At 32.6% G+C, this 16,136-nt stretch overlaps 1 protein-coding gene across 4 annotated transcripts in view; it reads left to right on the forward strand.

Moving 5' to 3' along the window:
- Positions 1–12,334: 12,334 nt before the first annotated feature.
- CSN3 (COP9 signalosome subunit 3) overlaps positions 12,335–16,136 on the forward strand; it is a 114,972-nt gene continuing 111,170 nt past the window's right edge. For 2 of the 4 annotated variants that reach the window (XM_035372719.2, XM_035372720.2), the window contains exons 1-2: positions 12,335–12,512; positions 12,630–12,759. In XM_035372719.2, the coding sequence (XP_035228610.1) occupies positions 12,458–12,512; positions 12,630–12,759 (185 nt within the window). In that variant the 5' untranslated portion in view covers positions 12,335–12,457. Of the gene's footprint in view, positions 12,513–12,629; positions 12,760–13,306; positions 13,489–16,136 lie in introns of those variants that run through there. The other 2 variants (XM_035372721.2, XM_085817047.1) reach the window with 2 other exon arrangements.

The following is a 16,136-nucleotide window of genomic DNA, read 5'->3' on the forward strand; positions in this document are numbered from 1 at the left end:
AAAATTTAATATTTAGAAATAGCATAGCATAAAAATACACAGGTTTCCATGCCACCCAGGAGGTACCGTGTCAGCTCGTTACCATAATGGTTCCCCAAAACTTGCATTTTTACATTCAGTTCTACATAATTACTATAATTTAGGTTTTAAAAGTAAAGTTTGTAGCTAGCCAAAGTAAAAATGTTTGTTAAAGGCCTATAATAAACTAACTTCATGAGATGGATTACAATGAAAGTTTCAGAAAAAAAAAAATTAAGCTGTTTAAATTTTTTAAAAAGTGTTTACTTATATGATATAAAATACTAATAAAAAAAATAAGTTTAGGACATATTAATTATTTTGAATATGAAAAACAGGATAAAATACATCACTTACATAAATTTAATACAAGAGAATTAAAATTTTTAAAAAACAAATATACTAAATATATCATTCAAAACCAGACTAGTTAAAACTTTAGCTCTCATTATCTCAGACACATCCATTTACTTGAGTTTTCAATCTTAAAAATTTTTTTTATCATTTCCAATGGCTTGGCAAAAAATTACAAAAAATTAAAATTTTATAAACAAAGGTTACAAACAATAGAACTATGGTTAAACAGATTCATGGTTTTTTTTATACAGACACAGTATTTTTATACAAATAAAGCAAAAATAAATTTTCTTAAAACAAACTTTAATACATGAATATTAAATTGTACTAAAAAAAATCATTAAACATTTTAAATCATGACCTGCAGAAGATTTTGGCAAGCTTCAGAAAGCTACTGTTATTTCAACATAATGAAGGTATTAAAAAATGAAACAGATTAAAATTGTGTAAGATGAAACCATATAACCTGACTAATGTACTTTGGTGTAGGAATAAAAACTCAAAAATCTTGGTCTTCTGTTTCTTATCATTAAAACATGCAAAATTATTTCCTGAACTTACTTTCCTTCATTTATCTTCCCACCTAAACTAGTATAAATAAACTTTCTGAAATCATATGTATTAAAAGGCTGATCAATATCCAAATGTCGGCTAAGTTGATGCACAAAATAGCATATAAATACACCAAAATTCGTACCATCATTTTGAACAGTGTGACTTGGAAATGAAACACACCAACTATCACTAATGTTTAAAATACTATTTATGACTTTTTGCCACAGCTGAATTAATGAAGATACTGAATTTTGAACTGAGTTAAAACCAAGCGGATCATAAAATTGAAACATTTTATCTTTAATTCTTGCTACCAGTAAAACCCAATGATTATTTTTTACAAGAACTGGAATAAAAAAGAAATCAACAGAAGCTAAATCCTCTTTTTGCCATACAGTTTGATCTTTACTACCTGATTGAAAGAAAGGTGTATGATAACACTTTGCTGCTACTGAAGAACCACAAAGACTAATAAAAAGGAAAGCATCAATAACATTGTCACTGAGCCAACCAGGCTGAAAATTTAAAGATGCAGATTTTAATGTTTGAATTTCCTCACATGGAATGTATGGATCCAGAGATTTTACATCCAAAAATGTTAGCGGTGTTTCTCCAACATATAAAATGCATTTTGAAATATCCTCATCAATAAGCTTGGGAGTAAAAGTACTTTTATTAATTGTGCACGCTAAATTAATGCCTAATAAATCTTCTTTAACGGTTTTTTTATTCTGAATATTCAGGTAAGTTGAAATTTTACGCTTTGCACTTTTTGAAGCAGTTGTACAAAACAAAGTCTGACGGGCTAATTTTAAATTTGGGGGAACACTGACAAATGGCATTTTGTCAGGAAATTCTTTCAGATAGTTCGACTCTATTACACCTTTACAATTAGAAACAATTTCTTTCAAATTTTTTGTTATAGTAGGCAACAATATTTTTTTAACTGTTGGATTAGGCAGCATAACCTGTAATTCAGATATTAAAGTCTTACAATTATCAATTTTATGTTCTAAGTTACATGCTACTGCATTCGAAATAACAGACTTTGTACCTGTTTGTATGGCTGATGAACAGCTTTCGCTTTTATAAGTATCTGTTACGAAGAAGGATGGATCTCTTTGTCTGACTGAATGTACTTTATGAATGTGTTTACATAATGGACTGAAATCTGGACAATTACAATTATATAAATGACTACACAAATTAAGGCAAGATAAGCTAATACATTTAGAGTAACAGTTTGAGGACATAACTCATATAAGCATTTAACTGTATACTGAATATTAGAAGTCTGTGATTTTAGAATCCACAACAAAAAACCAGCCCCTGTTACATCATTATCTAAAATTTTTATTCCCGAATCATGTCCCTTATTATATGTAGGTGGACAAGTACTCTGGGTTGATCTTTACATTACGGTAACTGGTAGTTTGGCGACATTTTGGAGGCGATAAAGGTTACTACCTGGGACTTTGGTAATAATGTGAGCAGTACTGAGTTCCGATTACGCATTATTTTGTGTGGGGGAAATGAGAGATCATGGGATATGTCATGTGATATTAATGGACGAATTACGGTTCTTTAATCGGAAAAAGGGGGGGAAATCGGGAAAAAATCTGGAAATTTTGTATTTGGCTTTATTCTGTGTTGTGTGAAATAGTGTTTGTGAATTTTTGGATCCCATGGTCGTAAGTAAAGTGAATTCGAAATGGGTATTTAGTGGTATTGAAAAGGATAGTAAGAAATGTTTTTTAAGGTTGTGTGAGAGAGAAATAAACATGTTTTATTATGTTATTTATTTTACCTGGTATCTTGCTTTGAAAGATAAGTATGATTTTAAAGATTCTGAAAGAGAATGAAGAAAAGTGTATCCGCCACGTAATGAAGATTCTGAAGGAGATTAGGTAAGTTAGTATTTTTAATTATTTTTATGCATTGTTGGAAATGTAAGGTGGAAAGGAATTTGGTATTATTGGGAAAATTGTTATTAGCAATGATTTAGTTTAAAGTAATTAGGATTGTAAGGTAATTTTTATTAATTGAATGTATGTGCTCATGTATATTTTAAGTGGTGTTTTTGAATTTAATTATATTTTAATGAAATGATAGTTATTTTGTGAATTTTATACTTGTAGGAATTTGGTGTATGTTTAAGTTGAAATAAATGTGCATGGAAATAATTTAAATATTTGATAATAAATATTTGTAATGCTTCATGTAGAATTCGTTGGTGACGTGTATAATGTAATAGATGATTTAGAGGTAAAAGTTTTTGGATATTTTATTTATTTTATATGTGGAAATGTTCATATTTGTAAAGGGTAAATACTTTTTCGCGATCATGTAATTTCATATATGTTCTTTTTACCGGGTTTAAAGATTGAGAAAATTGTCATGTATTTTCGTGAAATTTTTCTAATTTATGAGAAAAAAGCAGTGTACATGGATATAGTGAAGAGTGTGAGCAATGCCATTTTTGTGCAATTCTGGGATGTTTTTTTAAGTAAAAATAAGTCAACGTGTACATGGTTCAGTGATATTTTAATGAAATGATAGTTATTTTGTGAATTTTATGCTTGTAGGAATTTGGTTTACGTTTAAGTTGAAATAAACGTGCATGGAAATAATTTAAATATTTGATACTAAATATTTGTAATGTTTCATGTATGAATTCGTTGGTGACGTGTATAATGTAATAGATGATTTAGAGGTAAAAGTTTTTGGATATTTTATTTATTTTATATGTGGAAATGTTCATATTTGCAAAGGGTAAATACTTTTTCGCGATCAGGTAATTTCATATATGTTCTTTTTACCGGGTTTAAAGATTGAGAAAATTGTCGTGTATTTTCGTGAAATTTTTGTAATTTATGAGAAAAAAGCAGTGTACATGGATATAGTGAAGAGTGTGCGCAATGCCATTTTTGTGCAATTCTGCGATGTTTTTTTTAGTAAAAATAAGTCGGCGTGTACATGGTTTATGTGTATGTGTTATTTTGAAAAATGCGTAAGGAGGATGGTATTGTGCAGTTTTCCCTAATTTTGCAGTGAATATTTGTCATGATTAAGCAGTTTTGTTTGATAAAATTTCTAGCATAAGTGTAATTCGGCTAGTAGATTGTTGGAAGAAGTGTTCAGGAGATAAAAAGAAAAGAAACATGTCTTTACTTCGTGAAGACAAAATGGCGGCGGGGAAAAAAAATAGAGGATTGCTGTAGGAGAGTTGGTTGTCAAATTTTCGCCAAAAAATCGCCAAGTTACCGTAATGTAAAGATCAACCGTACTCTGCTTGTAATTAGTTTTAATTTTATAGCTGTGAGCCATGTATGTATCCTCTTCAATTTTTAAAAGTACTTCAATTAATTTATCTAAACGCCTGTTAAATTTTCGTCTAAAATATGTAGTTTTTAATTTATTATGAAACGATTCACAATACATATTGGTATCTGTGAACGCATGAGGGAAGTTTCTATGGGCCATTGACCAAAGAATAGCACGGCTATAGTAATGTTCTTCAAAATATTGTATAAAAGATGGTGCAATAGTTCGAAACTTCTGAAGGAAATTATCCATCATCACTATGAATCGAGCAGAATTGGTTTCTTCAAGTAATACTACCATATTAAAATAGATTTCATCTTTAAGTTTTTGATTAGAAACCATTCGGCACAAATTACGTTGCCAAGCACGATGCACATGCCATTTACATAACAAATGTGTAATACCAGGACCAAATACTTTATCAAATGCAGGATGGGTAGTCTTATCATCATCTGTCATAAGACAATTGACATAAAGTTCCGGTATTACACATTTGATACTAAGGAATAAATTATACATTGTATCCTGGTCTAACTGATTTGTAATGAAATGCGCTACAGGATAACCACTACCAAACTCATCAGGAACGATTAAATTTAATAAATAAAAATCATATTGATTTGTTTTGTGAGTAGAATCAATACATAAAATCCTGGAGCAACCTTTAATCATCTTATCTTTCTGCTGTTTAGTCTGCAATCCTAATGCAAAAGACTCATTTGTAGAAGAAAGTTCATCAAGCCCTTTTGGACCGTACAATGTTGGCCTTCCTTGTGGTTTATAAATAAGTACTGGATCATATGATTCTTGCCTGAGTTTTTCAACTATTGTGGCAACTGAAAGTGAATCATCACCAGGAAAGGAACATACTAACCGCTTTTTGTAAGTGTTTATCACTCTTCGTGTTACAAATACATCTTTATCATATATGCCCTCCCTATTATCCCGCAGTCCACTTCCATCTCTGATAAATTCTTGAATTTGATCCGTGGATACACCTAACCGTGCATAAGCTTTAATTTTGTTACGGCAACTCTGACTAAGTTGGTGGAACCTGCTATTTTCAAAAGACAATTCATGATTATGATTCGAATAAAATATGGCTGTGACAAGGTGCGATTCTTCACAAACTAAAATTTTTGACGGACACTTAAAGTTGGAAGGTAAAGTATCTTTTAGATTTTTTCTACTGGAAACAGGAACTTTCTTTTTATGCATTACATTAAATTGACAACAGTAATAATGAAATGTTTTATCATTCCTACATCTACTTCCAGCAGACTTTTTATAAGAACTGAATGTCTGCTTACTATGCGATTCTAACCAGAATTGAAATTCTCCTATTGATGAAAATGTAAGTTCTTGCATAGCCATCTCATAATCATGATATTCAGCCAAATGTTTATTACATTCATTATCAGAACAAAATATTTCCTTACAATCAGGAATAACACATGGCTTAGAATTATTAGATGTAGGATTTTTAATACTACAGATCTTTTTATGATGAAAAAGGTTACTGCGGCTTTTACAATCTCTCTCACACTGGTCACAAATATATGCCTTTGGAATACATTCAGCTGATGGTGCTTTGCAACATTTTTTATGATTGGAAAATGATTGTCTAGTGGAGTACGACTTCATGCAAACTTCACACACTCTGGGATATTTCATTTCTATAATAGCTTTACAGTTACGTTTATGATTAGATAAGGACTGTTTAGAAGAAAAAGGTTTCTTACATTTAGGGCAAATCTTAGATTTTCCATTAGAAGCACAATTTTCTTTATCATAATTACTCACGAGTTCAATTTTATTGTTATTTTCAGATTTATTTGGACTCTTAGCACCCCCAAACTTAAAGTTTGAACATTCATTATCATCTTCAAAAAGTGAAATCGATGAAATGGTTGAAAACCAGCCGAGAGATCGAAGATCAACAACTGTAAGATCTGATGAGATGAAAGAAGCCGAGTCTGAAACAGGAGAACTAGAATAGGTGAGAACCTGAAAAGCAGATTCAGAATTGAGCACAGAAGCAACAGAAAACTGAGGAACAGATGCAATGGCATCAACATTATTTGGACCAATGTTAACAGCACTTTCAAAAAATGGAAAATCTGATAATGCAGATGAAATGGAATTAATTGCAAGCTCAGAAGCAACTGTAACAGGATACAAAGAACCAGAAAGCTGAGAAACAGATACACTTGGATCAGCAGAAAAATGAGAAACAGATGGAGTACTGGAATTCTGAGAAACTGGTGCAGTGATGTCAAGAATACTCGAAACACTGTCGGCTATAGGCTCAAGAACTGGAAAATCCGATAACAAGAAACCACTGGGATGATTATCCAAAGACGTGTTGGTAAAACCATATTTTAAAACATCTGAATAAAGAGGTTTAGAAAGAACATCAGGAGAATCCAACAATACTGAAATACTGGGATGGTTATCCAAATCAGTCAAAACACCTGGTAATGCTAAAGCATTAGGGCGACTATCCAATGTAGTACAGACATGCGAAAGTTTCAAAACACTTGAATAAAGTGGTTTCGAAGGAACACTTGAAGGAGCACACAAAACTGAAACACTAGAATCTGATAAGCCTAAAGTATCAGGATGACTATCCAAAGTGCTGCAAACAGAAGAAACCCTTTCAAAACACTTGAATAAAGAGGTTTAGAGTGAGTACTTGAAGTATCTGAAATGACAGAAGCACGAGGATAATTATCCAAAATCGTGATAGGTACAGAAGGATGTTTTCCTGAAACAGTGGATAAAGCTGGAAACTCAATAGCAGATACAGAGGAAAAAGATGTAGCACTTACCTTTGGAAGGGATTTCACACTCAAAACGCTCTTTATGTCCTTCACAAAAATTCTCCCAAGCTGTGCATTACCCTTACGGTTCAGATGCAATCCGTCTCTTGACAGACAAGTACTCCAATAGTACTCACCAGATCTGCAAAAGGAAAAAGCTTCTCGGCCTTTGAATGCTTCGAAAAAAGATTAGTGTTTATCCGAGCTAATTTTCTGTTCAGCTTCTTTAAACTGTACGGGTTGAAACCATTCTCGAACGCGGGAGGACACCTGAAAAGAGAATGATCTTCGGGTTTAAACGCTCAATAACATTATACAGACAATCATATTTATGATGAATATCATCCAAAGTGTCACAAGAGTTACTGGTACCAACGTGAACCAAAACTAACTCAAATTGATTGTCTATCAAGGTTATCTTGCGTGTCAACCTTTCAATCGTAGCACCCGGAAAACAATGAAAATGAACTTCATAATCCAGTAAATTCAGCAATAAATATTCTTTTAAATATTTTATCATCGAATCTCCGATTATAAGTATTTTCACTTTTCCTGTTTGCTTAGACAAAGACATAATAAAAATAATACAAATAACAAAATCAAATTAAGAATTAGCACGTGCAGAAAAAACACTCACCGACGAAAATGGCGGAATACGATTTCTATTTTTACTAGATTTACGTATTTGGCGCCAGGTCCAGTTTGGCGTGAAAAAGATAACCCTCCAACCAATCACAGCAAAGTACACTTTTCCGTAAACATTTGGCTGTACATAATTGTTCAAACTCCTCAAAACATCAGGTTAGCCATGTTGGCGCGTTTATTGCCCATTGAAAAACAATCGCCAAACAGTGGGCTAAACCGCATTTCAACCCATTTATTTACATCACTGTCCCTAATTTTTAGTCCTCTCTGATGCCTACTTAAACAAGAAATGGAATTTCTGGGAGATACATTAGTGTATAATTTATAGGTATGATTTAAATATTTATCTTTCTCAATTGTCAGAAGTGTAGAAATTAAAATATCTAATCATCTATTATGTCTCCGCTTAAAATAAACAGTTTTCAACTGATTGTGAAAAGATTCACAGTACATGTTAGTATCAGTAAATGCATGTGGAAAGTTCCGATAACACAAAGCCCATTCCTCTAATCTATTTTTATAATTTTCAGAAAAATATTCAATAAAATCTCTACTTTTCCTAGAATAGTCATTCAAAAACTTACTTATTTGATCATGAAAAGTGATCTGGTTTCTTTCATGTAATATTTTTATTAATTCTCCTAGCATTTTTTGTCGCACTTCCTTATCTACCACTTTAGAATTTAGTTGCCGGAACCAACTTTGGCGTACGTGCCACGAACATAAAAGATGCTTAACATCTTGACCAAAAACCTTTGAAAATGCAGGATATGTAACTTTGTCATCATCTGTCATTACACAGTTTACATATAAATTTGGTACACGACACTTTAAACTATTAAATAAACAATAAAGAGTGTCAGCATCTAGAAAATTAGTAATAAAATGAGCAACTGGATAGCCACAACCAAATTCATCAGGTACTATAAGATTAAGAAGGTAAAAATCATACTGGTTAGTCTTATGTGTAGAATCGATACATAAAATCTCTGTACAACCTTTTATCATCATTTCTTTCTGTTCACGTGTCTGAAGACCAAGAGCAAACGATACTTTATGATTTGGAAGATTATCTAGATCAGTTGGACCGTACAAAGTTGAATTATTCTGAGGCTTATATAATAACACAGGATTGTATGCTTCACATTTTAAAGTTTCAATGATTGAATTAACAGAAACTGCATCACTACTTGGACGCAATGAATTGTTTAAATATCTAGAATAAGCAGAAATAGTTTTACGGGAGACAAAGCTTTCCTTTACAGGGAAATTATTTCTATTCTCGCGATTTCCTGATCCATCTTGTAAGATATCCCTTATTTTTTGTGGAGGCACAGATAAACGTAAATTTGCTTTTATCAAACATCGCGTACTTTGTTTCAATGGCTGATATTTACAATTTTCAAACTTTTGCTCATGATTATGTTTAGGAAAGTAAAAAACAGAGATTTTATTCATTTCTTCACAAGCCCATATTCTGACTGGACAACATACACTTTTTGAAATTGTACCTTTTTCATTTTTCCGACTAGTTTTTTTTTTTTTCAAAATCAGAATAACCTTGCGTGGTAAACTGACAACAATAATAATGATAAGTTTTAGAATTTTTCGTTATTTTAGAAAACTTTCTGAATGAAGTAAATGTCGAGGTTCCTTCCAGTTCTAGCCAATCTTGAAAATAACTCATTGTTTCAAATGAATATTCTTTTAAGTTATTTAAATTATGTTCATCTGCTAAATGCTTATTAAAATTTAAAACACATGTAAAAGACTTATGGCAATCAGGTATGAAGCATACATACAATTTATTAACTTCTGTGCAAAATTTCTTATGTTTAAAAAATGATAATTTGCAAGGATAACATTTATTACAATTTAGACATTTCCGAGGGTAAACAGATGAAAAATTTTGTTTTAAATCAGGTACTTGTTTATATGAACATTTTTTTTTTTTTTTGGTTATAAAATGAATTCTTCGATTTATAAGTTTTCAAGCATATTTCACATTTACGAAGATAAGCCATTTCTATTTTATCACTAATACATTCTTTGGTTTCTAATTTTTTAGCACTCAATACATTATCAATGTTTATAAGAATATTACTCTGAGGAGAAGTTATTGAAAGTTTAAAATTTTCAGTTTCAAGTTTTTCTTTGCAATTTTCTTTATGATTATTAAAAGAATTTTTAGTTTTATAGTTTTTTTTACAAATATCACATTTTCTAGGATAAAGCGATGGTGCATTATAGTCAATTTCGGACCCCCCTCCAGTCAGAATAGGACACACAGACTTATTTTTCCTCACTTGACAATTAATTTCACTGCTTTCTACATGATCTTTTAGTAAACAAAATTTATTAAAGTGAAAGAAACTTAGGCCTGAACTACAAGAAGTGCTTTTTCTGGTCATAGAAATGTTCTTTTGCTGCAAAACATAACTAGAGGCAAAGTCAGAGTAAAAATCATCTTTTGTTGTACACAATTTAGGTTGTGAAATATCAAAATTTGTTGGATCATTTTTTAAACTCCCTTTGCCACTAACAGAAGCACAATACAATGGATAACAATCACTGAAAGAAACAGCACTTGCCTGCTGTACACTACAACCAGCAGCAGTGACTGCATTCTTTAGTGATGATCCCATCTAGGCCATTACACTTCTTAGGCGCAAAACAACTGAAGCAGCATTCTTCAGATGCAAACTGCCACTAACAGTCAAATCCCTCCTTGGACACAAACCATCACCAAAAGCACGAATTGGTTTCTTCTGAAAACTAGCAATTGGGACAGTAGTGTTCATAGAAGAATTAACAGTGGAACTAGCACTGCTCCTCAGAAAACGGCCAGAACCATGGACTGCAACACGCCTGGAGGAGTCAACATCAGCAAGGATATCATTTCTATGACAGGAGCTGGGAGTGACGTTATTCCTTGAATGCAAACCAGAAGCAGCATTCTTCGGATGACAGCCAGTACCACGGACACCAACAAGTCTAGAATGACAGTCAACACCGGGAATGACAACATTCTCAGGACTTAGGCCAGAGATAGCAACATTCCTTGGACGCAAATCAGAACCAGAACGAGGGACGGCAGCATTCCTTGGACGTGAACTAAAACCATTGACATACTTAAAATGAGAGCCAACACTACATATGGCAACATTTCTAGGATGACATCTAGGTTTAGTCCCATTCCTTACATGCAAACCAGAACCAGTTCTATGGACAGAAGCGTTCCTTGGGCGAGATCCACCACCATGGCCAGCAATGCAAAGAGACCGAGAGCTAGCATCTGGGTTGGCAACGTTTTTCGGATGTGAGCCAGGGGTGGTATCATTTTGCAGATGCAAACTAAAACCATCTGTGTGGTTAACAGCATTCTTTGAATGAGAGTCACCACCATGGACAACACATTTAAAATGAGATCCAGCACCAGAAATAACAACCCTTTTCAGCCGAGAGCCAGAAGCAACTTTAGCAGCATTTCTCAAATCAGAATTAGCCTTCTTAGTAGCATCTACAGCACAACCATGCTTTAAAACAGTTGAATAGAGAGGATAAGAAGGGCTTGCAGAAACAAAAGAATCACTCAGAGGTGGAAAATCCAATGTAGTAAATGAAACACAAGGCAATACAAAAGGACTTACCTTTGTAGAAACTGGCTTTGAAGTCAAGACAATCTTGATATTATCCAGGAAAACTGCCGCAAGTTTCTTGTTCCCCAGACGGTTTAGATGTAATCCATCCCTAGCCAATAACTTAGCTCCAAAATGATGAGACGACCTGCAAATAAAAAACGCTTCTCGATTTTGGCAGTACTTTTCAAGTTGAGAATTAATTTCTACAATCTTTCTATTAATTACCTGTAAACGGTTCAAAGCTGCTACTCGCTGATTTAAAGTTGTGAAAAAAATCTTCACCACGTGGTAGGATATTTGAAATGATAACATTGATATTCGGGTTCAAACGTTTAATATCCTTAAAGAGGCAATCGTACTTTTTAAGAATATCTTCAACACTGTCATTCGAATTGTTGGTACCAACATGTACCAAAATCAAATGGTATCGATTGTCCAAAAAGGATATCTTACGTCTTAACCTTTCTATCGTTGCACCAGGAAAAGAATGTAAATCTACTTCATAATTCAGAAGATTCGCCGGTAAATATTCATCCAAATATTTAACCATTGAATCTCCAATTATAAGTAATTTCATCTTTTTTGGTTGCATATCGGCAAAACAAACAACTACAAATCGAAACACAGATCAATAATTATATATGCTGTAAATAAAATGCAACTATAAATTAAATGAAAATCAAACACTAATCATAAATATAACAAAATACAAATAATTATTAATAGAAAAAAAGAAGATAAATAGCTGAAGGAAAGCGAGAAAAATGGCGCAAAAAATACGCACCTCACACTCGCTAATTAACACGTGAACTAAATTAGCGCCAATTCTTGACCTCGCGGAAAAATTTACGGGAAAAAAATAACGCCAAATGCTCGCCAAGCTTTGTTGCCAACGGAGATATCAAAGGTACATATCCGGTGATGACGTAGAACACACTTCCGGGTTCCGATTTGCGGAATTCTGTAAAACTCGCTGAATCCATCTTCGTTAAGTTGGAGTTGAGCAACATTATCAGAACACTTTTCCCTACAAAAGATCGTTCCATCCTATGGCAACATTGCGCGTCTTGTAGTTTGTTTGTGAAATTTGCCGATATGGCTACTCCGTTAGAGCAATTTATTGTTAAAGTGCGAAGCTTATCTTCACAGGGTAATGAGTTCGATATTTGTAATTTGCGTAGTGTTCAAATATGTATAAGCGAACTATTTTATTTCTTATAAGCTTGTTTAGATAGTAAATGCTAATTACTACATCGTTTTATTTCAGGAAGTTTCGAACCTCTTTGTGACTTTGTTTCTAAAAGTACAGAGCTATTATTAAAGAATGCAGCTCTTCTAGATGATGTATTAGCTACTCTTGATCTTCAGGAGCATTCTTTAGGTGTATTAGCTATTCTGTAAGTTTTTTTTTTATTTTTGTTTAAAAACACGTAAAATATGCTCACGCATCTATGAAACGCATGTCCTCATAACATAAGTCATTTTTGAATTTGTAAAAGTATATTTTAGGGTACCCTTTGGCGATTTTTGGCGGTACATGGAAACCGAGTTTGTGCAATTCTTTGACTTTTAAAGTAATGTGACCAATTGCTTTTAAAATAATGTGACGTCATTTTTTACATCATCCACAACATAAAATATCATAAACAATAAAAATAAAATTTTTATTTCAAATAAAAATGCAAAATTAAATTGATTTTTAATATTTAGAAGCCATAAATAATATTTAAAAGACGGAATTTATGCATAATAAAATGCATTATTTTTAACATAAAATGACAACAAAGTATCCGTTACCATAGATAACGGTTGATCTTTACAATACGGTAACTGGTAGTTTGGCGACATTTTGGAGGCGATAAAGGTTACTACCTGGGACTTTGGTAATAATGTGAGCAGTACTCAGTTCCGATTACGCATTATTTTGTGTGAGGGAAATGAGAGATCATGGGATATGTCATGTGATATTAATGGACGAATTACGGTTCTTTAATCGGAAAAGGGGGGAAATTGGGAAAAAATCTGGAAGTTTTGTATTTGGCTTTATTCTGTGTTGTGTGAAACAGTGTTCATGAATTTTTGGATCCCATGGCCCTAACTAAAGTGAATTCGAAATGGGTATTTATGTATGTATTAATTTAATGTATGTGCTCATTTATATTTTAAGTAGTGTTTTTGAATTTAATTATATTTTAATTAAATGATAGTTATTTTGTGAATTTTATGTTTGTAGGAATTTGGTATACGTTTTAGTTGAAGTAAACGTGCATGGAAATAATTTAAATTTTTGATACTAAGTATTTGTAATGCTCGCGGTATGAATTCGTTGGTGACGTGTATAATGTAATAGATGATTTAGAGGTTTTTGGATATTTTATTTATTTTATATGTGGAAATGTTCATATTTGGAAAGGGTAAATACTTTTTCGCGATCAGGTAATTTCATATATGTTCTTTTTACCGGGTTTAAAGATTGAGAAAATTGTCATGTATTTTCGTGAAATTTTTCTAATTTATGAGAAAAAAGCAGTGTACATGGATATAGTGAAGAGTGTGAGCAATGCCATTTTTGTGCAATTCTGGAATGTTTTTTTAAGTAAAAATAAGTCGGCGTGTACATGGTTTATGTGTATGTGTTATTTTGAAAAACGCGTAAGGAGTATGGTATTGTGCACTTTTTCCCAATTTTGCAGTGAGTATTTGTCATGATTAAGCAGTTTTGTTAGATAAAATTTCTAGCATAAGTGTAATTCGGCTAGTAGATTGTTGGAAGAAGTTTTCAGTAGATAAAAAGAAAAGAAACATGTCTTTACTTCATGAAGACAAAATGGCGGCGGGAAAAAAAAATAGAGTGTTGCTGTAGGAGAGTTGGTCGCCAAATTTTCGCCAAAAAAACGCCAAGTTACCATAATGTAAAGATCAACCTAAATAACTTGTCTAACAAGGGGTTCACCGTAAGTCGTATTGCTCGCTAAAAAAAAATCGACAAAATCCATGCAACTGTCTACCAAAGTAGCACCAAAAGTACTATCTGCATACATTTTACCTACTCAAAAAATAAATTGGAAGCTAATTTTAATCTTGTAAGTTACATAATTTATGTGCAGAATTTTTTATATTAAAATCATGTAGCTCAAAAAGATTTTTAAAGCGTATTTATTGAAAAGATCTACCATAGGAAACAGACTAGTGTAATTCTAATGCATATACCTAAGGCTTGCATAACGGCGATTTTCACGTTACACAAAGCCAAAATTGCACATACTCGGTATCCATGTACACGTCGACCTATTTTCACTTAAAAAAAAAAAAAAAAAATTCCCGGGTTTTCATGTAACGTGACTTTTAGTGCATGTAAATTCAAATTAGCAGACAAAACAATATATTAAGCATATGGTAGTAAAAATTCACAGATAATAAGCATGTAGCTGTAAAACTAACTGGTTAAGCGTGATATACGAAAATAAATTTGTATTAAATTCAAGTTAGCACAGAAAAGAATATATTAAGCATAAGCTAATATAGGTAAAAGTATATTTTATGGTACCCCTTGGCGATTTTTGGCGGTACATAGATACCGAGTTTGTGCAATACTTTGACTTGTTATTTTGGCCTGTGTAGCAGCGAGTTTTGGCGAAAACAATGCCGCTACGAAAGCCAAAATAACAAGTCAAAGAATTGCACAAACTCGGTATCCATGTACACATCGACCTATTTTCACTTAAAAAAAAAAAAAAAATTATCGTCGAATTGCACAAAAATGACATTGTGCACACCCTTGACTTTATCCATGTATACATCGACCTATTTTCACTTAAAAAAAAAAATCTCCAAATTGCACAAACTATGCTTTACGCACTCCCTTGAGTTTGTCCATGTACATATCGATATATTTTCACTTAAAATTCAAAGGAGCACCCAATTGTACAATACAGGCAAACAAAAAATACATAATCTCAATAAGCTACATTTTAAATCAAACAATAAAATAACACAAAAAAGGAAAAACTTGTTATGTATTTTAGCACTACACAAAGCAAAAAATCCCCTTACCTTATTTAGAAATTCGTTCGTCTTCAGTCTATGGCACACAAAATTCCTCAACAGCATCCGCAAACTTCCTAAAATTATCTGAACTACAATCCGTATATCTGCGTCGCCACAGAAATTCACAAAAATAAGAGTCAAAAATATACTACATAGTTCCGGACTATGGCTACTAAGTAAACCTTCATTTACACAATTAATTCACTCAATTAATGCACTTTTCCCCTTTCGTTCCAAATCGTACAGAAACTTCAGATTAATTCTACTACATTCAGCCATTGTACAGTCTAAACAATGAAACAAGCAATATACTTCCTCAGGAACACACACCACAAAAGTCTTTCCAAAACATCCCATGATTCAAAATTTGACTAATCTTTGGAATATGGTAGCAGGGAGTTTGGCGACATTTTGGTAAGGCGATAAAGGTTACTAGCTAGGATTTAGCAGTGTACATGGATAAAGTCAAGAGTGTGCGCAATGCCATTTTTGTGCAATTCTGGGATGTTTTTTTAAGTGAAAATAGATCGATGTGTACATGGATATCGTGTATGTGCAATTCTTAAAAACGTGGCAAGCAGTGGGTGATTCTGCACTTTCTCCCAATTTTGCACCTAATCTTCGTCATGATTAAGCACTTTTGTTCCATAAAAGTTGTAGCATAAGCTTAATTCGTCTAGCAGATTGTTGAAAAAAAATGTTGAGTTAAAAAAAAAATGCCTTTACT

This window comes from Stegodyphus dumicola, chromosome 5 (genome assembly GCF_044657685.1).
Source record: "Stegodyphus dumicola isolate Sdum_Otavi_A_Nest chromosome 5, ASM4465768v1".
Classification (NCBI taxonomy): Eukaryota; Metazoa; Arthropoda; class Arachnida; order Araneae; family Eresidae; genus Stegodyphus; species Stegodyphus dumicola.